The sequence below is a fragment of the Silurus aristotelis genome, assembly GCF_946808225.1.
Source record: "Silurus aristotelis genome assembly, chromosome: 21".
In the NCBI taxonomy this organism is placed as follows: domain Eukaryota; kingdom Metazoa; phylum Chordata; class Actinopteri; order Siluriformes; family Siluridae; genus Silurus; species Silurus aristotelis.
The window spans coordinates 5321387-5346214 of NC_139594.1; the positions used below are offsets into that span (position 1 = coordinate 5321387).

Sequence of the window (24828 nt, forward strand, 5' to 3'; positions counted from 1 at the left end):
TCAAGGATAGGTTCCTGCTGTTAAAAATGAACGAATAAATGAACAAATGAATGAATGGATGAATGAATGAATGAATGAATGAATAAATGAATGAGGCCAATAGAACTCAGTTTTATTTTCAGTAAGACTTTCTAATGTTTAAAATTACATTATTGTGTAGACAGATATTGTTTCGCTGGAGCACCCAACACACACACACACACACACACACACACACACACACACACACACACACACACACACACAAACAGACAACCAAACCCCCATCCCCCCAAACACACACACACACCCACATGGACTTTGATAGCTGTGATTCACGGGGATTTTCTTTTGGGATCTTTTAATGAGAGAATGTTGGCCAGTCCCTCCTACACCTCACACCCACCTCCGGCGTGCCTATATTACCCAGGCGAATAATAGACCTGCGTCCCACTCGAGCTTTTTTTAATATCATTCTGAGAACACACCAAGCCTACTGGTAATGTTTTTGTCAATCTGGCAACCTCTGTAAGCAGCTCATAGCTCTTGTCTCTGCAGTCAGTGGACATTTCAGCGGAGCGCACCGGAGAGCGCGCACTGAGACGCACGGTTACGCGCAACTTTCACCAGCAACACAAGTGACTGTTTTTACTCGGATAACTTAAGACATGTTGGACCACAAGAGCAGGAAATACTTACTTTGGATTGTACTCACTTTATCGTGTTTTTTCCGACAATTACCTGGTAAGTATCAGAGATCCAGTGGACATGAACAGCTGTTCAATCTATTATGTGACGTAAGAACCTGGAATCACTCAGTTAAATCATGGATTCATAGTTTTTGGCGTGGTGTTTTACCTAAAATCATAGCAGGTGTGAATTAAATATAATTCTATGGAATTTGGAGAAACATGTTTCTATAGAATTTTATGTTTTTTATATATTATATATAAATTATATTATATTTCATTTTCATTCTTTGGCAAATCAAAGTTTTTTAATGTTAAAGGTTAAATTCTTACCATCTGCAAACCTCCAGCTTTGTTAAAACTTTATTTTCACAAATGAACTGTCACAGCAGAAAGCACAGGGTTTCATAAACACCCACTGTATGAAAGTCTTACTGTCTTAACACCTACAGGGTGTAAACATCTACAGTCTGTTTTAAAGCTCAGGACTATTACTAGTGATGCTCATTATCAGAAACAGTGTTCATTCAGTCTAAAAAAAAAAAAAAAAAAGCACTTTTGGGGTTAATTTAATAAATACCTGGACATAGCTGAAATGTAGCTGTATAAGTATAATTATTAAAGTTTTTGGGCAAGACTGTTGATTACTGGATTGCAAAAAGGGGTTTCATAGATTTCTGGGCCTCCTTCCCATTTCTACTCCAAATCTCAGTGGGTCAGTTTAATGTCTTTTTGTAATGCAAGCATTTGAATCCGGGCTCTTTAAAACTCTTTCACAGCAGCAGCAGTTTTTAGGTACAAGTCGCCATTAACCAGGTCAGATTATGAACTGAAACAAGAAATGAGAATGACACTGTATTTTATTGGACATACAAATGGTCAGGGTTATTCGTGTTACATGAATGACACTTGTTGTATGTAACCAAGTGAGGGCGCTATTTCATTACTGATTGAATTCAGCATTTGTCGACGCAGGCTCTCGTGATCCTTCAAGTCTTTTGATTGATACCCAGGTTTTAATAAGGTTTCTTTTTTTTTACAGGTAAATGTGTTAAAAATCCTTTACAGCTTGACCCACCAAGTATTGTGGTGCGATTTGGGGACCCCGCATCAGTCAACTGTCACACGGATGTCACACATTATGGCATGGGCTGGGAGTCATCTCAGGGCGGAGTGGATATGGTGACTGGTGTCCAATCAATTGACTGGACTGTCGAAAGCATTTTCCACTGGGACTTAAAGCCATTTTGCTACATCTCTGAGAATGTGGATGATCAATGTCAGAGAGAATTAATTATTACTATATACAGTGAGTTTTTAAACACCACATTTCATTTATTTCTACCATTAAAGCATGTAGACAAATACAAATTGGATGAAATCATGATTGATCTCAGTAATAATTTTGGGGAATTAATATATTATTTTTTTTATATAATTCTTTACCATTTTCATAACTGAAACTTAAATCACATTGTGTTTTTAAAGAGGAGAGTTGTTTCTCTTAACAGAGCCTCCAGACCGGGTGTCCATCAGCTTTGTGAATCACAAAGGGCCAATGATTGAAGGCAATCAGTACGAGCTCCAGTGTGAAGTTCAAAATGTTGCTCCTGTTCGCCTTGTCAATGTGAACTGGTACAAAGGACAACAGCTAGTGCACAGTGACAACTTTACCAGTGACAACTTGACCAAAACTCCAGTTAATGAAAAAAGGACACTTCAGGTCTCCCCACAAAGAGATGATGATGGAGTTCAGTATAGATGTGAGGCAGTGCTGGAACTGGGACCAGAAGGACCTCAACCATCTCCCAGAAATACATCAGATCCTCTCAACATTACAGTACATTGTAAGTTTTTCTTCTTGTATTAATACATCATATTATCACCAATAATTAAAAAATAGTTTTCTTAATCTTTTTTAATTTCTATAAAGCTGCTTTGTGACATTATCATTATCAAGCGCTATACAAATAAAACTCTATGACCTCAAAGTGATTATCCCTCAAATACATTTAAAATGACACATTACATTATTTGAGTTACATAAAATTTACCATGATATCATCTAAACAACTTATTTCCTGGCATTAAACAGCTAAATAAATGTCATTCTTTTTTTTTCTTTCTTAAGTTTGTAAGACAGAAAGAAAAAATAGCTGGTAAATAGGAAACAGAAAAGTGCAAAAAGTTATTATTTTGAGTCTATGAGCCATTAGTTTGCACACATGCATCCTGTCCATGGCCCATCTTTCAAGTCATTTTTTTAAACTGCATGCTTGCTTTGTTCTCCTTTTCAGTGTTACCAATAATACGACCCTCAAATTTAGAAGACGTGACAGTATATGCAGTCCACTTATATTACACTTATATAAAAAAAGGAGCAGCTGTCCTGCAGCCACGTCTAAAGAGCTAGCAAAATTTGCTAAGTAACCAGCCTGCAGTGATAACCAAGCTTGAACTGCTAGCTAAATTATTGTACATAAATAAACAAAACTAGCAAGCAAAGTGCAATAACAAACCTGATTACTATTGGTATAGATGGATTTTTGTTAGATTGTTCCACCCAACCGGATCACATATGCTTTTCAATTGATCAAACTAAGAACTAGTACTGAACTACATTGACCTGTTAGCGTGAAGCAATTGTAACATCAAAACACTTAATGTGCTTGTGTTCCTATTTACCCACTAGTTGGACCTGAGTTTTCAAACTGTAAAGATGATGAGCAACTGATGGAGGGGGAAAGTCTGGTGGGCTACTGTACTGCAACAGGAAATCCATTGCCTGTTTATTACTGGGAGAAAGACAAGAACATTGTTGACCGCAACACTCCACTTAATAGGGCCTCAAATGGAAAATACAACATCATTATCAATGACAAAATTGTTAGGTCCGTGAACGTCGTTGTGAAGTGTAAGTTTATATACATACTTTTTGTATGTAAGGGTGGGGTGGATATTTATGCAGTGCACTGTACACTCGTTCACCTTTTTCTTTTCTTTTCTTTTTTTCAGATGGACCAGAAATTTCATGTGAACCAATTTATACAGTCGAAGAGGGCCATGATTTTAGGCCCAATTGCACAGTTGTAGGATTTCCAAAACCTGAACTAACATGGTATAAGGATAATATAGATATATTACAAATACCTCATAAAATGTCCAGGGAAGATGCAGGGCAATACACTCTACAAGCAAGCAATGACAACGCTACTGTTAATCGTACACTGGAAGTCGAAGTTTTGTGTAAGTGTCCAATTGTTTTGTTTTTCCATCAAGATTTGTAAAAATATTTGAAGTAAAAAAAGAAAACAGCTATATTTTTTGAGGTTTAAAATATACTCAATTTATAAAATCAGTGACTAGAAGACGAATAGTTTTTTTATTGGAGTCTGAGCCTATATCGCCAAAACATTTTCTCTAGAATGAGTTAGTAGGTTAGATTATTTAATCTTATCTTAATATTGGACATACAGCATATAGGAAAGGAACAGTAGTGAATGAAGTACATACAAACCATGTACTGAAGTTAAAGTAGAGATACACTGGGTTAAATATGACTCCAGTAAAAGTGTCCATTTAAACTTTCACTTGAGTAAAAGAACAAAAGTATTTGCTTTAAATGCACTTAAGTATCCACAGTACTATGATTTATTATAGCTATACTGTAATGTCCTATTATCATTTTTGTCACAAGACTCTTGCCAATCTATTAATAGAATGATATTAATGAGTCAAACACTGACTGATATCTGTTAAAATGATCATAAGCCAAAAAACTTATTTTTGAACTGCTTAAAGAAAATTTTTACAAATGAGGCCACGGGTGTTGTGGCAAGTTCGAGTCAGGAGTTTCTTCTGTCATTTATTCCTCTCAAAATGTTCTGCTTGCTGTTGAACTGACACTGAACTGTATGTTTGTGCTAAATAGCGAACAACAAGTGGCAATCAAAACAAGTTAAAAACAGAGCGCTCGCTCTGCTGGTGGTTTGCTGCGTGTTTACATGTTTAAGATTTGATCCACTCATATTTGACTTTGAAATGTAGTGAAGTTAAAAAACGTCTTCTCGAACGGAAATATGACAGTAAAGTACAGATACGTGAAAAAGATACTTAAGTACAGTAACAAATTACATTTACATCATTACTGTCCGTCACTATCAACTAGTAAGTGCTTTCTATTTGTATTAAATCAGTAAAAGTAAAAGATTTCTCAATGCTCAATGCTTTCTTCATGAAATAAATAAGGTTGTTAGAATCCACCAGTTAATCTAACTGTAGTTATCGAAACTTACAATGTATTACGTAACAATTGCTTTTCTTTTGGGTAGAAATTTGGTTGCCTTGAAATCTTGACAATTTTGCTACATTCCTGTTTACATTTTTCTGGAACTCACTGAGCTCCATTGCTTAGACTTGGAAAAGTCTATACATTTTAAAAGTCCTCAGAAATTGCTGACATTTGAGTTTATGTGAGTAATGTAAACCCCAGAAGCTGGAGAAAAAAGTAATATTATCGTGCCATTCCAATTTTCTTAGATCCACCAACTGACATTGTAGAGCTGAAGAGTGCACAGGTATCTCGTGGCGAAGAGGTGTATCTCAAATGCTCTTCTAAAGGCAATCCTCCGATCAGCTACATCTGGACCTATCATCAGACATCTAATGTGCAAGTCTTACACCAAGATGGCGTGTCCCTGCTACACATAAAACATGTTCGTGAAGAAAACATTGGAACATACAAGTGCACTGCCTACAACTCTCTTAGAGAAAAAAGCCATACGGTCAGAGTTGATATTCAAGGTAAGACTTCAGCTTTTTATTATAGCTGTTTGTGTGACATTTTCCAAAATATTGAATCATACTAAATTAACATCGTAATGCTTTATTTCATTTTTCTACAACATCGTTTGATTTTACAGCAAAACAGCTGTAAAATGTATTTCTCGAATGACCGTTACATCATAGCTATGACAATGTTTTTATCAGAATGATACGAAATAAATGCGTAGAGCACATCTGATTTTTTTAGGTATCTTCTTTTTTTAATCACAATTTGGAGTCTTGTATGATTTGTTTGAGTCACTTTTGAGTAGCACCATGTAAAGGTCAGGACATCTTGTCCCCATTCTGTATGTCTATACATATATTCACATGTCTAGATAGATAGATAGATAGATAGATAGATAGATAGATAGATAGATAGATAGATAGATAGATAGATAGATAGATAGATAGATAGATAAATGGTGGTTAAGACATTGGACTTTGTATCGGAAGGTCTCAGAAACACCAAGCTGGCACCCCTTGGCCCCTGAGAAAGGCCCTTAGTTCCATATCTGCTCAGTGTAAGAATGAAATAAATGTGTCACTCTGGATAGGGGCATCTGCCAAATGCCATAAATGTAAAATGTAAATGTAAATAGATAAGGGATAGATAGATAGATAGATAGATAGATAGATAGATAGAGAGAGAGAGAGAGAGAGAGAGAGAGAGAGAGAGAGAAAGATAGTAAACAAAACTTTTGTTTTGAAAATAAAATGATTCATTTTTAATTATTAACTAATGATTAATTATAAACCCTCGTAGGAATTCAGTCATGGTTTTTGGTCTGATGTAGTTGGTCCTTTCACATATTTCTGATGAATACCGCTGGTTTAAAGTTACACTTCCAGGGTTACTTTGTATTGAGCGTCAGGACGGGGGGGGGGGGGGGGGAGGTGTTCGCTCCACCAATTTGGTTGCCAATGCCTGTATATCCCTGAATGAGGTATCACTTAAATTCACAAATAATGGATCAAGTATGGTCGGGGGGAAAGCGGGTACAACCTGGCAACCCCGCATACTGCGTTATAAGTGGAAGCTATTCATGGCTCAGGGTGGATTTTCTCCGACAAACCTCTCCCCATTGTGTAGTGTCTCAGGAACTCTCAAAGCACTGAAGTTTACACTTTTATTTCGGAGAAAGAGAGAGAAATGGCTATTTTGTTCAGGGGGACATGCCTCCTTATGGATCTGCTGACGCTGTGCTTTGTGCTTAACGGTGGGCTATTTATAGTATTATATTATAAATATTTATTCCCATTTTTCTCCTCCTCTTCTTTTTTTTCTTGGTGTAAAAATTTTTTTTTAGGTCGAAACCTGACCTAAAGATTAAAACAAAGTCTTTGGAGGCATTTTATTGACTTTTTTAGTGTTTGAATTCAGTAAAAAAATATCTAAATAAGTCCCTGAATTCATAATGTCTTTATATCCGTTGTGTTGGATACAGTTGGTGTCAAATTCCCATCTGAAAATATAGTTTTCATTGAGTAAACAGAGCATTAATGATTATTTTATGCTGATTTATTAAGTTTTGGATTAACAGAATGGAAAAAAGGCTCTACAATTTTTCTTGAAACTGTACCAAAGTGTAACTTGTCATTGGCTTGGTACCAACAAGAATACCATCAATGTGTCCCCTTTACCTTAGAGAATAATTTACCTTTTTGTTTTGTAACTAATTTAAATGGTCTACAAGACTATCAATGGGATTTCTATTGGAAAAGATCTAGCAAATAATTGTAATCGGACACAATTTATAAAACACACACATGCAACCGACTTCATTACATTAATTTACAAGCTCATGAACAAACAAGTTGTTCATTAAAGCTGCCTTCATCCACAGGAGAAAAGATAGACTGAAAAATAGGATATTGAAGACTGAAATTTATCGCTGAACTGATAAAAGGTGTGACTGGCAGTAAACTCAAGACAGAAAGTCATTCTTATGCGTTATCCGTAATCCGAGCATCGCTCATAAAGATGTTACATACACATAAACCATGCTTGGTGTAAACCATTACGATACTGGCGGCAGGAATTTCTTCCTGTTCATGGCCCATATTTCAAGTCATTTTTTAACTGTTTTTTTTTTCTGAAAGCCTCTGGCAAACCTTCACCAAAGAAGCAGAGCAAAGCATATCATGGACATATAAAAAATTCCAGCCACCAGAGACATGGACCACACCTGACCAGATTCCACAACAGACTAGGAAACGTTTCACATTTTTTATCTCGGGAGTGAAAATAATTCAAGGTTGATAATTAGGGATTATTGACGAATCTTACTACATAACTGCAAAACAAAAACATTGTTACAAATGGCACATACTCTTGGTTTCTATGCTGTAAACATAATTATCCTTTTAACTAAAGGAATTCATCTATACATGATGTTTTTTTAGGTAACCTTCAGGTGACCTTTTATTCCTTTTTAAATTGAACACAAAATATAGATTAAAGATTAAAACATGTATTGATATGACACTAGCAGCTTGGAAAAGTATAGCACTGTTCAGAACAATGGTTTTATCTGGTGGGAACATAATTATGGTGTAAAAACTTTTTTTAACAAGTGATTCATTTGGAGTATGTTTTGTATGTAAACCAAAAGATTTTCTTGCCAGTGGTGACACACTTGATCTTTAGTCTTTAAGATTGACAAAAACCTTTCAATCTTGACTATGTACAAATTTTGGCATTTAAATAGGGCTTGCCGATAAATCGATATGATATAAATATCATGATGAATAATTTCACGATACATTTTTCTAAAATATTGGTAGTATGGTGACTTTTATATAATTAGAAATGTATATAATATATTTTATACATTTCTAAAATAATACAAATGTTTTTTTTTTTATCTTTGTAGGCATTAACAAAAATTCAGTTTAACATTTATTTTACTAATGTATTTTTGCAGACAGTTTTTTTTTTTTATCTAAATCAAGTATAGTGCTTAAATTTGTTTTGGTGATACGTTCCTCTGCCCTCATTTTTAGCATTTGATGTTGAGCAATCGTGTAAAAATATTTTCTTTTAGTCTTTAAAATACCTATTATTTCATTGTATACGGTATATCCAATAGAATGAACAATTGAATGGAGGATTATTTGCTGGAGATTATGTTTACAGTATAAGGGAACATATTCAACACATGGCTTATTTGTCATAACAGCACAAAAAAAATGTAAAACTTGTTTTTTTGGACTAGACATATGAATGAGATTTGCTGTGTACATATGTAAAACCTTGGTCAACACTATATTTCCTAATTTACAGCTAAGAAATTGTTTTAAAATTCAATATTTAACATGCATTATGCAGAACATAGTGTTCTTGGTCTGAGAAGTGATTAGAATATATTCCAGTGAAGAATGTAAAGGAAGCACTGTTTTTTTGGTGTAAGTGGGGTTTCCTTCCTGGGGCACGCCTTATCACTAAACTCATGTTCTGCATGTTCGTGTAATACCCCTACAAGCGGAAAACCGGTAAAGAAATGCAGATTTCAATATATAGATATTATTATTTTTTGTTTCAATGCAGGTGCAAAAGCCAAATGTCCACTTTGGATCTCTCCACAAGAGAGCGTGTTTCCCTACACATCTGCTAACGTGACATTTACATGTCATTCATCTGTGCCTACTGCAAGATTTAGTTGGGAATATTTAAACCAAACGTATCATGGGAGCACCTTGAACATTAACCCTACCTCGGTTGTTAATCTCCCGGCTTGGAATGTAACGGCGTCATGTTATGGACATTTCCAGGGACTTGACGTTTGTACTAAAAATATCAGTGTTAGCATGTACAGTAAGTGTGATTTTTTATATTTCTAATATTATCATGTAGTTTATTCACTTTTAAGCCGTGTTTTATTGCTGTGTGTAATTATTTTAATATTTCCTTTTAGAGCTTCCAGACAAGATGTCCATTAGCCCTGTGAATCACACAGGGCCAATGATCGAAGGCCATAACTTAACACTCCGTTGTGACATTCTGAATGTTGCACCCATTCAGTCGCTCATTGTGAACTGGTACGAAGGAAAAGTCCTAGTGGAAAGTAAACGATTTCCCACAACACGGAATCCGGATAATAAAACCTTGACCCTCAATATTTCTCCAAGGAGAAACAGTGCTTCGTATACATGTGAAGCAAAGTTGGATTTTGGATCAAATTTGACCAAATTTGACAAGGTTTATTACAATGCAGAGGTTTATGGTTAGTATTGATTTATAAAAAGTTCTCACTTTCAGAGAATAGCTAAATTCACGAACGTAGGCTTAGATGATTCGTTTGCATTATGCCACATATCCATATTCAACAATTTTCATGTTGCTGTTTTCTTTGCTGCAGCCATACCGGTTATAACGACAAAATTTCCAGCTCGGGTCCCGCTGTTTCGAGGCTATCCGGAGAAGCTCGTTTGTGAGGCCAGTGGTTTTCCAGAGCCCACTATCACATGGAGCTTCAACAATAAAACCAATTATGGAAACCAAACAGTTATAGACATTCCCGGGGAATATACCTGCACTGCAAGCAATTCTTTTGGGACAGTCCAGAAAAATGTCACTGTAGATATGAAAGGTAATAATACTCTTTATTTCAACCAATATTATATCACAAGGCTGTCACTCTTTCAGTATGGAAGCCATTGAGAACCTGGTAACAAACAACAAGCCAGTTCATGCAAGTTGATTTATATTTGTAAATTAATGTTCGGTTTGTTCTTAATGCTCCCTGGAAGGGGATCTATATATAGTGAGTACTAGAAGAGATGATAGGACTTGATAGAGGGGATACACACTGCTTCAGGATATCAGCAAAATACCATAGGGCTTTTAATTACATCTTTATATGCATATATAGAACAAAGCCCCACATATTTAGCCAGCATCAGCATGGGCATGCAGTTTGCATCCTAATGGCGTCTCATGCAGATGGTTTGCTCAATGGGAAGTCCTGTATTCAGCCACGTATGATCTATAGAACAGTCAAGAAAGCAGGTTGTCACAGGAAGGTAGTTGCATGAATGGATTTGGAGCTGAATTTGTTCAAAATGTGGTGAAACTAGAATTCTTGAGAGCCTAGAACACAAGGCTAAGTGCCTTAGATCGCTGCATTAGCGTTTACTATCAGAGAATTGTGCAATATTTTACAAGAACTTGCAACATAAAACAGTATCTGCTGTATTTCAGTGTCTTAATGTCTTAATGTGTTAAAGTGGATTTTCTAATGAATACTGCTAAAATACACTGGTGTTACTATTTGTGATATAGTTATAAAAAAATATTACAGATTATTTATCAATGCAATGTGATATTCTTCGAATAGTTGGATAATGTGTGTTAGATTAAGCTGGTCAGATCTCTAGGAGCATTGTAGCAGCTTTCAGCCTTCTCTGTCCTCTTCTCTTTTCAGCCTTTCCTCCCTCTCTATTGCTCTCATTAATGTGGCACTTAGCAGTCAGCGACATGGGAAAAAAATAATCACTATAAAATTACACATGGAGACATTTTCTTGATACACAATTTGTCCCGTAATATTTTGTTTTGCTGACAAAGTGGTAGATAAAACAACAAAAAAGAAATTACACTAAAAGTAAAATTAACACTCGGTAAAAAAAATTTCCAAAGAGAATACATTATTAAACCCACGCACAGGTGTGTGACGTACAGGAGTGTTCTACACCCTCCGTTCACAAACCGGTGTTCAACCACGCCCCCTGTGCAACAATAGTTTTTATAATTTGTAATGATACCTACAAAGTGTCTTGTGACGTAATTTACTGAGACTTTAATGTTTTGCCATTACATCATCGCTTCAATGTATGCCATCAACCATATACCTTCTCCCTGCTTCATGTTTATTCATGGTGAACTACACTACCTTTTATTGCTCTAGCTTTAATTGCCTGCTTTTGCAGAGGGACGTTTAGTCCAAAGCACAATGATCCAGATACAACTTTGGGTCAATTCTAAAATAAAAAAAAATTTAAAAAGTAGTCACTTAAATTGCAACTGTTTCTGTTTTTTTTTTTTCTTTTGGGTCTCGTTCTCGACGCAGAGGATTACCTGCCCGTCATCGCAGGTTTTGTTGCGCTCATGGTGGTGATCATCTTAGTCGCCTTCGTCATCATCTATTCCATCTACTACAAAAACAACAAGATGGGCGTCTACATCGTGAAGGGCGCCAAGCCCAATGATCAGAACGGCAACATAGCACAGAACGGCACAGACAACACGATTCCTATGAAGAAGATAATTGTGTAGGATGTGCTTTTAGTGAATTTTTAGTTTTTTTGGACTATACAGACTTCTGGGATTTCGTGCAAACTGTTACGGATTGATGATTACGGAGCGAATTCCCACCGGAGCGTCGCCGGCCTGTTTAAATTCCCCTGATAAGTCATCGTCCTTACATATCGAGCCTCTCATGTATTAATGCAAATCATCTATCAGACCATGGGGGATCTTGTGCCATGTCAGATGAGTCCATCTAAATGAAACTACTGTTTATTACTGTGTCAGTAATGAAGAACTACTGAAGACCTATTCAGAGCTTTTTTAATTGTAATTTTTTTTTATTTGCCGTTCGTCATTTATTATCATTTGCTACGAAATTACATAGATTATAACACTGCTAAACTGTGTAACATGCATTAATGCCAGGATAAATGCTTATAGGGTTTTTTTTTAACCCCTCTTATTGAACACAAAAAAAACCACAAAAAAAACACTGATCAGATATTTATTTTCATAAATTGTACATTTGCAGATATTACATTGTGTTCAATTCTTTCTCATGTACAGTATATAGATGTTAAAATATCATTTCAGTTCTGAATGTCCCAAAGAAACAATTTGCACTCGTGACTAACATGCAGCAAGCTAGAAGGAACAACTGCAACAAAATGTCCATCATTAGTGTTAAAGTACTGGAAGTGATCCAACAGTGATCTGATTAGTTGAATGACTCCAGACAATGCCTAAGGTCATTTCCCTCCTGCCTTTGTGTAAATGTAAATTCTCCGTGTACACTGAACGCTTTTGATAAAACATGTCTACTGCTCCAGCACTATTTAGTTCTATTTAATTACAGTATATATGTACATATTGTGCTTTTTCAATGTTTTTTTTTTTTTTTTTTTTAATTTGTAAATGCTTCTATTTTAAAATTAAACAGTCCTTTTTTTTATACAACCATTGCCACAATGCTTGTTTCTGTCAGTTTGCAAATGCACTTTCATTTGTGTTCCCAATGATGCCATAAATTTTGATCAGTTATATTATATGATGTTATACAAAGAATGTCAAGCAATGGTAGGTTTATGTGAAAAGAACAGCCATGGCAAAATATAATGTCACAAAATAGATCAATTATTAAAAAATATTCTGTCAATGGTTGAAATTACGTCACAAAACACAGGTATCATTACTTTTTCTCCAACACTCCAAAAACCCCAGAGATAATCAGAGTAGTAATTCGCTGATGTTTAAATCTTCAAGGTTTTTGTCAGAAAATCTTGGCTTTAAAGGCACACTGTTAGTAAACCTTTCATACTGCACTATATGGACAAAAAGTTTTAGGACACCAGTCATATGTGGTTCTTCTCAAAACTGTTAGTTCAAAGTTGGACACAATTGTATTGGATGTCTTAGAATGTGGTAGCATTAACTTTTCCCTTTACTTAAACTAGAAGACATAAACCTGTTCCAGCATGACAATGTCTCTGTGCACAAAGCCATGAAACCCATGAAAATATACTTTACATGGGTTGGAGTGGAAGATGTTGAGTGGCCTGCTATAGAGTTCTGACCTCAACCCTATTGAACATCTTTGGAATAAATTGGAAAACTGACTTCACCCCAGGCCTTCTCATCTCACCTACATCAATACCTGAAAAATCTCCAAAATCTAGAACATCTTCCCAGAAAAATGAAGGTTATTATAACAGCAAATGGGAAGTAAATGTGGAATAGGATGTTCACAAAGCACTCCCAATCTTATTTGTCAGCTGTCCATGAACATTTGTGTATATAGTGTATGTATTATGAAAATGTCCTCCAGAAGCTGAAGAGATTTTTTTATGACATATTATTAATCTCAAAACAGGTAAGAAAGGTGTTCGTGTGTGTCTTTTTCCACAATGCTGCCGAATGGTTGATTCTGATTGGTCAAAACCCAGGCGCTAATTAATCATCCAGCCGCCATTACAGCAATTCAAACCTCAGGTTTATATTATATTGTAAATGCTGTATGTAGCTTTTAATACAGTAATTAGTGGATAAACAGTTTGCAGTGGCAGCAATCACTTTTCTCAGAACAAAGTTTTGCTGTAACAAGCTACATTTTTTCTCCTAGTTTTCTTAATTGAAACAAGTGAAAATGTGAAAGATCTCAGAAAAAAAAGACATAAAGCACATATACCACACTTTCAATTTACAGTAAACACCCTGACCTACAAATATAGCCATCACAGACTACATCTTTCAACGTTCTACATCACCATATTAATGATTGAGCTCATCTCTGCTTCACTTTACAAACACCAAGTATTTGCTCAGATTCAATCCTCTTACACCTGACATTACTAAGCCTGGTTTCATTGGCGATATATAACTGTTTCCCCCCCACTGTTCTGAACTTGCCTGTTCTATTCTAGTGCAAATGTTGATCAACTGAACTTTGCCTGCTCCTTGACCACATTATAGATCAATGTAGAAACATATTTGGATTCAAATGAGACACATCCAAATCAGTAATCCACAAACGTGTTTGAGGAACAGGCAAAGTATGAGGCGTATGAGGAGCAAATACCTTGCATTTATTAAGTGAAACAGGGTTTCTTTTTAAGTGTGTGTGTGTTCTTGTGTGTGTGTGTGTGTGTGTGTGTGTGTGTGTGTGTGTGTGTGTGTGTGTGTGTGTGTGTGTGTGTGTGTGTGTGTGTGTGTTATTGGGCACAGGTTTAATGTCATTGTTGGCTGTGTTTGTAGGCCAGGGTGCTTACTGGGTGGTTTATTTCGCCGACACACACCACGTGTTTATTTTTTAACCACACTAAATCCAATTAACATAAAAGTTTATAAAAAAGTATCGTGTTAAACTTTATTATTAAAACATCAATTTCAGGTTGCAGAAAGTAACTGTGCTTCACATCAGACCACATCTCAACGCTTTATCATTCATTACGATTTATTCATCACAAAATCTATTATTATATATAACAGCACAATCCAATTATTCAGTCAATCAAGCATACACTATAAAGACAAACGTTTGTGGACACCGGACACTAAAATCTGTATGTGCTTTTTAAACATCCCATTCCTCATTTATAGTAACCTTCACTCTTCTGAAAAGATGTTCCACCAGATGTTGGAGTGTGCTTGTGGAGGTTTGTGCTCATTCAGCCACAAGGCTGTTAGTAAGGTCAGGTACTGATGTAGGTGAGGTGAGGAGGTCTGGGGTGCAGTCAGCAATCAAATTCTTCCCAAAGGTGTTCAGTAGAGTTGAGGTCAGAGCTCTATATCTATATCTATTGATATATTGTTAACACACTACATATATTTCATATTACACAGTTAGTACTTTTACGAATATGCTGTAAGACAAATTATTTTGATCTAATATCATATAACATCCAAGATGGAAAATGAGATTTAATTACCCTGTTTAATACTTCCTCAATGAATAATATGTAATAAAGCACTTCATCACGTTCATATGCCACCAATCAGGGTAGAGCATGCGCTCTGTTTTGAATGTTTAAAGACTCTGGCATGGAGAAGCTGGTGTTGAATCTATGATGATCTTAAATGTTGAACTATTTTATGAGTTGCTTAGTAGCTCCTGGTTCCATAACGTCAAACTGACTGTAGAAGACTGTAGGAAGGACATTACTCATAATCACACACATTCATGGTACTCATGGTGGTGTTTTGTATTGTTTTAAAGACTATAATCACACTCTTGATGTCACCCAAATGAGGATGGGTTCCCCTTTTGAGACTGGTTCTTCTCAAAGTTTCTTTCTCATACCATTAAGGGAGTATTTAATTGCCACACTCGTCCCCCAGGTTTAATCAGGGATAAATACACATAATTTACTTTAATTTTTTAATTCTGATAAAGCTGCTTCGAGACAATGTCCGTTGTGAAAAGCGCTAGAGAAATAAACTTTAAACATTTTTTGATGGCTGCTTACTTAGCAAAAACATACAGTTCAGCATCAGTTCAACAGCAAGCAGAACATTTTGAGAGAACTAAATGATGGAAGAAACTCCTGACTCTGCGATTTTTTTGAAGACGTTAAAAAGACTTTTTGGATTTGAATCGATATCAATCAGTGTTTGAGTAATTTATATCATTCTATTAATAGACTGTTGTGCTGAGAGTAACAGAGTCTTTTTTACCATAAACTGAGTTGATTTAATTTTGTATTTTTACTCAAATGAAATTAAACTTATTTATTTACAGTTGCGTATGATCATAAGTAAGCATCTGTAATATCTGTTGCCGTGTCCTATGTTGACTTTTGTATTTTTTGTATTTTGTATTTTATTATATGCTTAAATTCTGTACAGCACTTTGGCCAACAGCTGTCGTTTTTAAATGCGCTTTATAAATAAATTTGACTTGACTTGACTTGACTATAAAGAGAGCACTTTTACTGGATCTCTACTACTACTACTAAAGTACATGTTTTGTGCACTTTGTCCACCACTGCTCAACTCTTAGGAATAAATCAATGCTTTTGATTCTTTTCCTAGAAGTCAGTTGTGACCTTGTGCTCATGCCTGCTGAACTGCTGGTGGAGTATGGAGATTCAGCCTCGGCCAATTGTTTGACTGCGACTCCAAGTGTTCACACAGGCATGGGCTGGGAGGCATCACAGGGAGCAGTGGACATGATCGAAGACGTCCAGCTCGTCACCTGGAAGTTGGACAGCCTCGTGCACTGGGACATACAGCCTATCTGCTTCCTCAAAACGTCGGCATGGCAGTGTCAAACAAAACTCCCTGTAACTGTTTACAGTAAGAAGCTGTTTCTTTACACCAAAATAATGGGTGGAAGATTATAACTAAAAAACACTATGACTACAGTAAATGTAAGCATCGGACCTTTATTTATGTAGTTTCTCTTTTCAAAAGAATATGTTGTTCAATGGAACCAAAAGGCTCAAACACTGTTCCAGCATGACCTCACAAAGCTGCATTAAAACATGGTGTATTAAGAGTGGAGAGGAAGAACTCGAATGCCCTGCACAGAGCCCTGCCCTCAACCCCACTGAACACCATGAGGGTGCTCCTCACCCAAAAGCACTATCTGATCTCACTAATACTCTTGTAACTGAATGAACACAGCTACACTCCAGTCTAGCGGAAAGCCCCCCTAGAGGAGTCAGTTCGAATCGATAAGATAAGATTATACTCCATAGATATGAATAAAATACTGCCAATCATTACATTGCGATTGAAAAAATAAACTTTAACCAATTACAGTGTCAACTTGTGAGACCAGCTGATATTCCTCAAATCGGCGTAACCTACTTAAACCAAAATAGTGCGTTTGACACACAGCCTCTTTGTTAGTTATTCAAATGAGCATCTGCTGTTTGTGGTGGACAAAAAAACAACAATTCTGGACATTCCCACAAACCCCAATAAGTGTTTCATGACATACAGGCCTTATAACAAGCTGCCAGAAGTACAGTAGTGTTGCAGTTTAAAAAGAATTAACCTGTAAAAATCTATTTTTATGGAATTTGTCTGATTTTTCCATTTATGTTTACAAACTGATGCTTTCGAGGAAAAAAATTGTGAAATTATGGCATTTTATAGATAAAACATGGTGAAAACCTGAAAACAGTTTCAATATTCTCAATCACTATCACATTATCACAGACATTGATAAATTAAGCAATTTAGATTTTGTAAAAAAACACAAAGAGAAAAGTAAGGTTTGATAAAAGGCTATAAATGAACGTTTCAAAGTAATTTGTACAAAATCTTGTTAAAACATTCACCCCTCGACCTTTTCCACATATTTTATTACTATTCATTTCAAACTATGTTATGATTCTCTATAAGTGTTAATAAAATTAATACATCATTTACAAATAACAATGTGATCATTTGAATTATAAGGATTCACCCCGTTGCTGTGAAAGTTCTCATTGATGAGTTTATTTTTTATTTTGTCTTCTAGTCTTCTAGTCTCTAACAAAGAATTGCTCTGTTTTTGAAATCTTTCTATTCAATTACAGTTAAAGAGCTTTTAGTTTTAGTATGAAATTGTGTTATTAAATATCAATGCGGATATCAGGGTAGGATACACATCAATTCAATCTGTTCTTCATTGTACCAATGTGGACAATGTGTAACATGAATGTTTTTCTCGCTCGACAGAGCTTCCAGACCGAGTGTCCGTCAGCACCGCGGGTCACAGAGGGCCAATGATTGAAGGCAAACCGTATGAACTCCAGTGTGACGTTTACAATATCGCTCCTGTTCACCTCCTCACTGTCAACTGGTACAAAGGACAACATCTGGTAGCCAAAACCTGGTTTTCTGACTCCACCAAAACTCCGGTGAACCAGTCCACTAGGTTCCAATTATCCCTCAGCAGAGCTGATGATGGCATTCGTTACAGGTGTGAGGCAGAGCTGAAACTGGGTTGGGTGAAAACGTCTTCCAAAATGGCATCACAGGTTCTCGGCCTTACTGTACATTGTACGTCTTTGCTTAAGCTCTTAACCACTTAGCAAACTGCAACACAATCCTTTACTTATTGCTGGATTTGTGATGTACATTTGTGCTTTCCTCAGACAGTCCACAGGTCACCAGTGTAGTAGAGATCTTCAACGAGACAAGTGAAGATGGCATGTTGAATTGCACCGTGGAGGCAAATCCTCCTCCGAGTTATACATGGTCATCATCTCTGCAGAAGGAATTTAATGTAGGCCATCCAGTGCTTCCCCTATCGTCTGTGGGTTCGGGGAACTACACTTGTACGGCGTCAAATGAAATCGGCAGCGTCAGCAAAATGTTTGTTGTTCGAGTTAAACCTAGAGGTGGGTAAGATCTGTTCTGTGCTGTTTCAGTTCTCTTAAGCATTCACTTTAGTAACTATAAATTATCAGTGAGAAAAAGGGACCGTATGTAAGAGGTTAAGAATAGTAAAAGTGAGGAGAGGCTTTTTACTTTTCACATTACAGTGATATTCTTTCTTCTTCCAGGAAAGAATTAGGAAGCTGGGGTCAGAGCGTAGTGTCAGCCATGATACAGTCCCCCCTGGAGTGGAGAGGGTTAAGGGCCTTACATAGGGGCCCAACAGTGGCAGCTTGGCAATGCTGGTGCTTAAACTACCAACCTTCTGATAAGTAACCCAAAGCCCTTACTATGGAGCTACTACTTCTAAAGTTTAATAATAATAATAAAATAGAAGAATAAAACTGGTATGTTATTATAGGAAAATAATCAATACGCAGGCAAAAAAACCCACTCCGGAGATCTGTTTTAGATAACAGTACATTGTCAGTAAACACTCCATATTTTGATCCATTTATAATCTCATCTGATGTTTTGAAACATCCAGTAAACAAGTGGTGAATAATATTCTTGTACTTCTAAAAGTAGAAACTACCAGTACTACTTTTATAGTTGAAATTATAGTAATTGAATAGATGCTTTGAATGCTTTTGAGTAATAATACTGATTTATGAGATTTATATTTAAAGTCTCCTATTTAAGGAGAGAATTTTCTATTGTTACAGACCACATACACTTTCACCAAAACCGCCGAGGTCTGAGGAACGCCAGGCCATCTTTTAATGCAGTTTGGTTATTCTCCTCAATGTAGAGAGAAACTTTCTGAAATTTTGTGATCCAATGCCTTACAATGTAGTAGGTAAAATTTTTTTACAAATTACTTAAAGTACAAGTTAAAAATTCATAAATACAAGAAAAGATTTCCCCAAATGAACATGCTTTAAAAGTACATATTGCTGAATAAAAGTGTTCTACCTCTCGTTTTTTATAATAATTACGGTTTTATGTTATCAATTAGTCCGAATATAGAAATCTCTCTCTTGCTCTCTTTCTCTTCATACCTGCTGTTTCAATTACAACAAAAACCTTTTTTCTCTTTAGTTTCTCTGAGCTGCTTGGAGCATTTTCATTTTATCTTTAATATTTGAAAACCAGTAAAATGTATTTCTCAAAACAATGTGTACAAACAGCACAACACATTGGATTTCTTGCAAAAGTCTGAACTTTTCTCAAAATCATTAGTTCATCTCCCAAAAGTAAATATTTCTGTCCATGAACATCTCATTCCCATCAGGATGAAAAGTCCTTTTTATTGTTCACAAACAGCATCGTCAAAATGTTTAGTTCTGCTGTCAGTATGACGTGGCAGTTTCAGGATTTCTTGATTTAAACTACGGTTTGGATCCCAGTGATTGAAAATGCACAAAGTCGAATTTCTCCTGTGTGGCATCTTTGAGTTTCAGCAGCACAGATGTATTTATTTGATCGGATATTTGATTTATATTGTTTACATGAGACCGGACAGGATTCACACTTTTACTGTACTGTAATAGTGTCTGTTTGTTTCTTAGTTGTTCATCCATTTTCAGAAATTGTAATTCTGTGTTTTGCTCTGTTGCCAATTGAAGGTTCACAAGATTCACCTTTGACCTGTTTTAGAGAACAAGTTGATTATTGGTTGGTGGCGTTCACTCGCCTTTATTAGTGACATTCAAGATTCATCTGCACAAATCTTCAATTTAACACATTTACCAAAAAAAGTTTAATAGAAATTTTAGATGACAGATGATGACAACTGGTTTAACCATTTAGCATTCAATGACGTATGCAATGAAATGATCCCGAGTTGATTTGGGGGTTAAAATTATTCAGGTGAAATCAGTATAATATGTTTTTAACAACATGCCAAACAACTGATAATGGAGGAAACAGCAGACACTTGTACACAATCAACTAAATGAATGCACAAAAGCCTTCACTTTGATGGTATGATGAGCACAAATGACTAGATGATGTGGTGGTTGAACAAGTAGTTTTGAGAATTTCATTTCTGATCTGAGAAACGCTTCATAGCAACTGAGAAAAACTGTCAAATTCACCTCGCAGACTGAACTGTAAAAGCTGCAGTTACAGCAAATTAATCAACACCTTTTGACCTTTTGATTCTTTGAACTGGTTTAAGTGCTTCATCCAGTGCTGCATTTCATGCCTTACAAATCTGACAAGATACTGTACATCACCCACACAGTCTGACTCATACATTAGTTGGAAACTCGCTTGAAAGCAATGCGTTGGATGGGGCCGAGTTTATTTTAAGCAACTTTTGCTTTATGTGTATAGATTGTCTTTCAACAGATTTCAGATCACAGTATAGAAACCTAGAATATAACAGTGAAGTAATGAATGCTGCACAGGTGCCAATGCATGTTATGACAGATTAAAAGAGCCCGAAACGCTTGGTAAGGTTTGGTAAGTGACAGAGGAGCATCTGAGCGTATATATTTTGCAGTGAGCCTAATGAAACAAATGAATCAAAGTCCTGTAGCTTTGGGTGAGAGTGTAAGTGGAAACGGGTGCGACTAATGAGTACAAGGGTGACAGAAGGTCTAAGGATACGTCTACGCTGATCCGAATACATTTAAAAATGAAGTTTTGGTTAAAAAAAACCTCGTCCACACTTTAGTTTTTAGTCGTTTCCCAAAAGTTGCTCATCCACAATGAAACGTCTGAACACGCTTAAAGGCCTGTACTCACTTGAGCAAAAGATATTTCCCCCTGGCGTTTATTTACCTTCCAGCTCTTTGAAATGTCTCGGCAATGACTAAAAATACACCATTGTTTTTTTCGAAAGCCTCAGTCCACACTTTGGTTTTAAAAACAATTAGAAAAACCTGGACGGAAGGTCAAAAAACAGAGGGTAAAATATGTGTTTTTAAATGAAAACGTATTAATGTGGACTCCCAGGATGGCCATGCTTGAAGGCCGGTGTGCCTGATGAGAAATGGAGATCAAGTCTGGCAATAACTTAAACACAATCAGCAATAAGAATTGCTTATTGAATACAACATCAGATAATTAATCAATAAAAATTTTTTTTTGTTTTTATCTAATTAATGTTTTCTCTGACAGACGGAAATCATACCACATTTTGGGCGATCGTTGGACCCTTTGTCGGACTGGCCGTGGGGATGATCGTCGGTTACGTATTGCTCAAAAAGAGGACTAGGAAGATATGAGTCTTCACGAGAAGATGCACGTACACAGGAGGATCATCTGAATCGAATCGTTCTACAAGGTATCATTCGATTGGTGGTTTCAACTCTGGAGGATAAGTACCACTGTTAGCAATGAAAAAGCTCTTCTTTGGGATAGAAGTTCCATCAAGCGCCATAAAAGCTTTGTGGTTTGGTACTCTGGTGGGAAAGAGGAAGAGCTGATCATCATTCGTTGAACCCACAAAGAACATTTTTGAATTTCTTGGTTACAGAGGGCAGACAGATTCATATCTCCATGTTTATACTGTGAAGGCGCCTCAGGCGGCCTTTTTAAAAAAAAATTTATTCTTACATTTTATTTATCTTGTATTGAAGTCATTATTTATTAGATGTGTATTATTATTATTATTATTATTATTATTATTATTATTATTATTATTATTATTATTATTATACGATGCACTTAATCTGGTTTCCTTCTTCTTTAACCAAATTTGCCGTATGCAGTCACTGAGTTTACTCAAGAACTTGAGTGAGTAAATTGATCCCCAGACTCACCCTGGGAATTCAGCGCTCTGTGACTAGGCGACGTTTGTTCTGATAAAGTGGTGATTAATCCTTTGTTTCTGTATAAATGCTTTTCTTGTAGATAACCATGCTCTGGAAAAATAGACTTGTTTATACCAAGTGAGTTATTTCCAATTCGGTCTGCACTGCTGAGCCTTTTGTTTTATAGCACCTCATTTAATGAAGCTCCTTTTAACATACTGTAATTCTTACATTACCATACTGTAATTATTACTATTTTTATTTACTTATTGATGTAAAGAAGTGAAATAACCTTTTGTTTAACTATAAATCGAACCCTCCCCCAAAAAATTATGTGGTTTGCAAAAGAAAGTACTTCTTAATCTCTAATCGAGGACCTCTCCCACACCGGTCTCTTTATAGTGTGCATTTATTTTCTGCTCGTAGATTATCTGCTGATAAACTCTGCACTGCTGTACTTAGCAGATATAGCTTGTGTTATTGGTACAGAAACGTGTGTACCGCCCCCTCTCTCCCACACCCGGAACTGCTGTGCCAATTTTCCTGAGAAATTATATGGAATGTTGAACCAAAGCCCAGCAAAATACAGATTTAAGATGTGAATACTCCTGAAAAGTACTTGATTTTTTTTTTTTATTATCATGTTGAAAGCATGTTTCATTTACTGTGCACTCGATTATTAGAATATAATAGTTCACAACGGTACATTAAAGCATTAACACGGTCACGATGCAAATTATTTCTTTCTTTTTTTTAATCTTTTTTAGTGTTTTTAATCTTTTAGAATTAGCACATTTTTACTCAGTGGCATTTAAAGTATTCTGATCAATAAAATGCTGTATTTTATGGGTTTTTTTTTTCATTTGTATGGTTTAATTCTCATTTTTGTTTATCATGGAGCAAAAGTGACTCAAGGAAATGTAATGCATGCTCATCCAGGTTGAAGAATGAAAAACAATTTGACCTCTTATAAAGGAGGTAAAAAGTTTACCTATTGGTCATGTATTTTCAAGCATGACCAAATCTTTTTAGGTGGTTTCTGACTCAGTTCCTCATTCGCTCAGTTTCAGTAAGCATTTGATCCTGTTCAGGTTGGACTCGGACCTACAGTAATCCTGAAAACTCTGCCCATGAAGCAGAAATACATTGGGATGTACATGAAACGTCAGTCCACATTTTTGGGAGATGGAATTAAACCTCTTCTACTGGATGTCTTCAATTAAGTCAAGTGGCTTTTATTGTCAGTTCAGCCATATGGCATACATTGAAATGAAACAACGTTCCTCAGATCCACGGTGCTACATGAAGCAACATAAATGAACTCAAAAATAACTAATACATTGCATAAAGTGCACACTTGCATCTAATCATAAATACAAAATAGGTGTGTGTGTGTGTGTGTGTGTGTGTGTGTGTGTGTGTGTGTGTGTGTGTGTGTGTGAGAGTCAGACCATTTCCTTTGTATTGAGCAACCCAGTGGCTTGTGGGATGAAACAAAACTCTTTCCCAATCTAGATGTGGCCAGAATGCTTCAGAAACGTTTCTCAGATGACAGGAGGCTAAACAGTGCGTGTGAGGAGTGTGTGTGGTCAGCCACAGTGACTGATGTATCTCTTTTAGTTAGAATTACTTAAATTAATAGCAAAATAAACCCTAAAAACCCTCATTGTGTTCCACCCCCAACCCCCCAACAGAGTTAACAGACTGATCATAATCTTAATCTATGATTAAGATTCATGAGTATCAGTATGTATTTATTGATAGAGAGTTCATATCACTTTTAAAAGTCTCTTTGGAAGATAAATTTTTAACCTTACATGAGGACATATTGTCCACCGTCCAGTAAAAATATGGTTTATGGACCAATGAGGTCATTTATAGTTTAGCACTAATGAGCACCTGCACTTTCTTGGCTTTTTGTCCCTCTTTTCTATCTATCTATCTATCTATCTATCTATCTATCTATCTATCTATCTATCTATCTATCTATCTATCTATCTATCTATCTATCTATCTATCTATCTATCTATCTATCTATCTATCTATCTATCTATCTATCTATCTATCTATCTATCTATCTAAGTCAAGTCAAGTCAAGTTTATTTGTATAGCGCTTTTCACAACAGACATTGTCTCAAAGCAGCTTTGTGTGCGTTTGTCCCTAATGAGCAAGCCGTGGCAACAGTGGCAAGGAAAAACTCCCTTAGATGATATGAGGAAGAAACCTTGAGAGGAACCAGACTCAAAGGGGAACCCATCCTCATATGGGTGACATCAAGAGTTTGATCATAAATCTTTCAACAATACAGAACAATTTGTGATCATCATAGATCCAGCATCAGCTTCTCCATGCCAGGGCCTTTAAACACTCGGTATCTACTTCTCCATGATCATCCATAGGTCCATAATCTTCACGAGGTGGGACGTGACTGGAGCTGGCCAAACCTCAGGATGCCTCGGGATGGGGAGAGAAAGAGAAGCAGTGGAGAGGAATTAGCGTAGCTGCTGTTCATGA

At 36.2% G+C, this 24828-nt stretch overlaps 1 protein-coding gene across 3 annotated transcripts; it reads left to right on the top strand.

Annotated features, from left to right (window-relative positions):
* Nucleotides 1-283: 283 nt before the first annotated feature.
* LOC310716213 (vascular cell adhesion protein 1-like) lies at nt 284-23159 on the top strand. 3 transcript variants are annotated; one of them, XM_083523206.1, is made up of 13 exons: nt 450-723; nt 1711-1977; nt 2180-2515; nt 3361-3582; nt 3684-3914; nt 5208-5471; nt 9043-9309; nt 9410-9718; nt 9854-10084; nt 16270-16533; nt 17908-18231; nt 18327-18572; nt 21679-23159. In XM_083523206.1, the coding sequence occupies exons 1-13, from the start codon at nt 648-650 to the stop codon at nt 21783-21785; spliced, it is 3144 nt and encodes a 1047-aa protein (XP_083379332.1). In that variant the 5' UTR covers nt 450-647; the 3' UTR covers nt 21786-23159. The 3 variants fall into 3 exon arrangements, with proteins under 3 accessions (XP_083379334.1, XP_083379332.1, XP_083379333.1); XM_083523207.1 differs by lacking the exons at nt 3361-3582; nt 3684-3914 and having other exon boundaries at nt 506-723; XM_083523208.1 differs by lacking the exons at nt 16270-16533; nt 17908-18231; nt 18327-18572; nt 21679-23159 and adding an exon at nt 11564-12699 and having other exon boundaries at nt 284-723.
* The last annotated feature ends 1669 nt before the right edge of the window (nt 23160-24828 follow it).

Excerpts from the sequence above, each read along its gene's own strand:
- LOC310716213 (XM_083523206.1), top strand. The coding sequence starts at position 648 with ATGTTGGACCACAAGAGCAGGAAATACTTACTTTGGATTGTACTCACT. Across the intron at positions 724-1,710 it reads TTTTTTCCGACAATTACCTG|GTAAATGTGTTAAAAATCCT; the intron begins GTAAGTATCAGA and ends TTTTTTTTACAG. Across the intron at positions 2,516-3,360 it reads TCTCAACATTACAGTACATT|TTGGACCTGAGTTTTCAAAC; the intron begins GTAAGTTTTTCT and ends TTTACCCACTAG.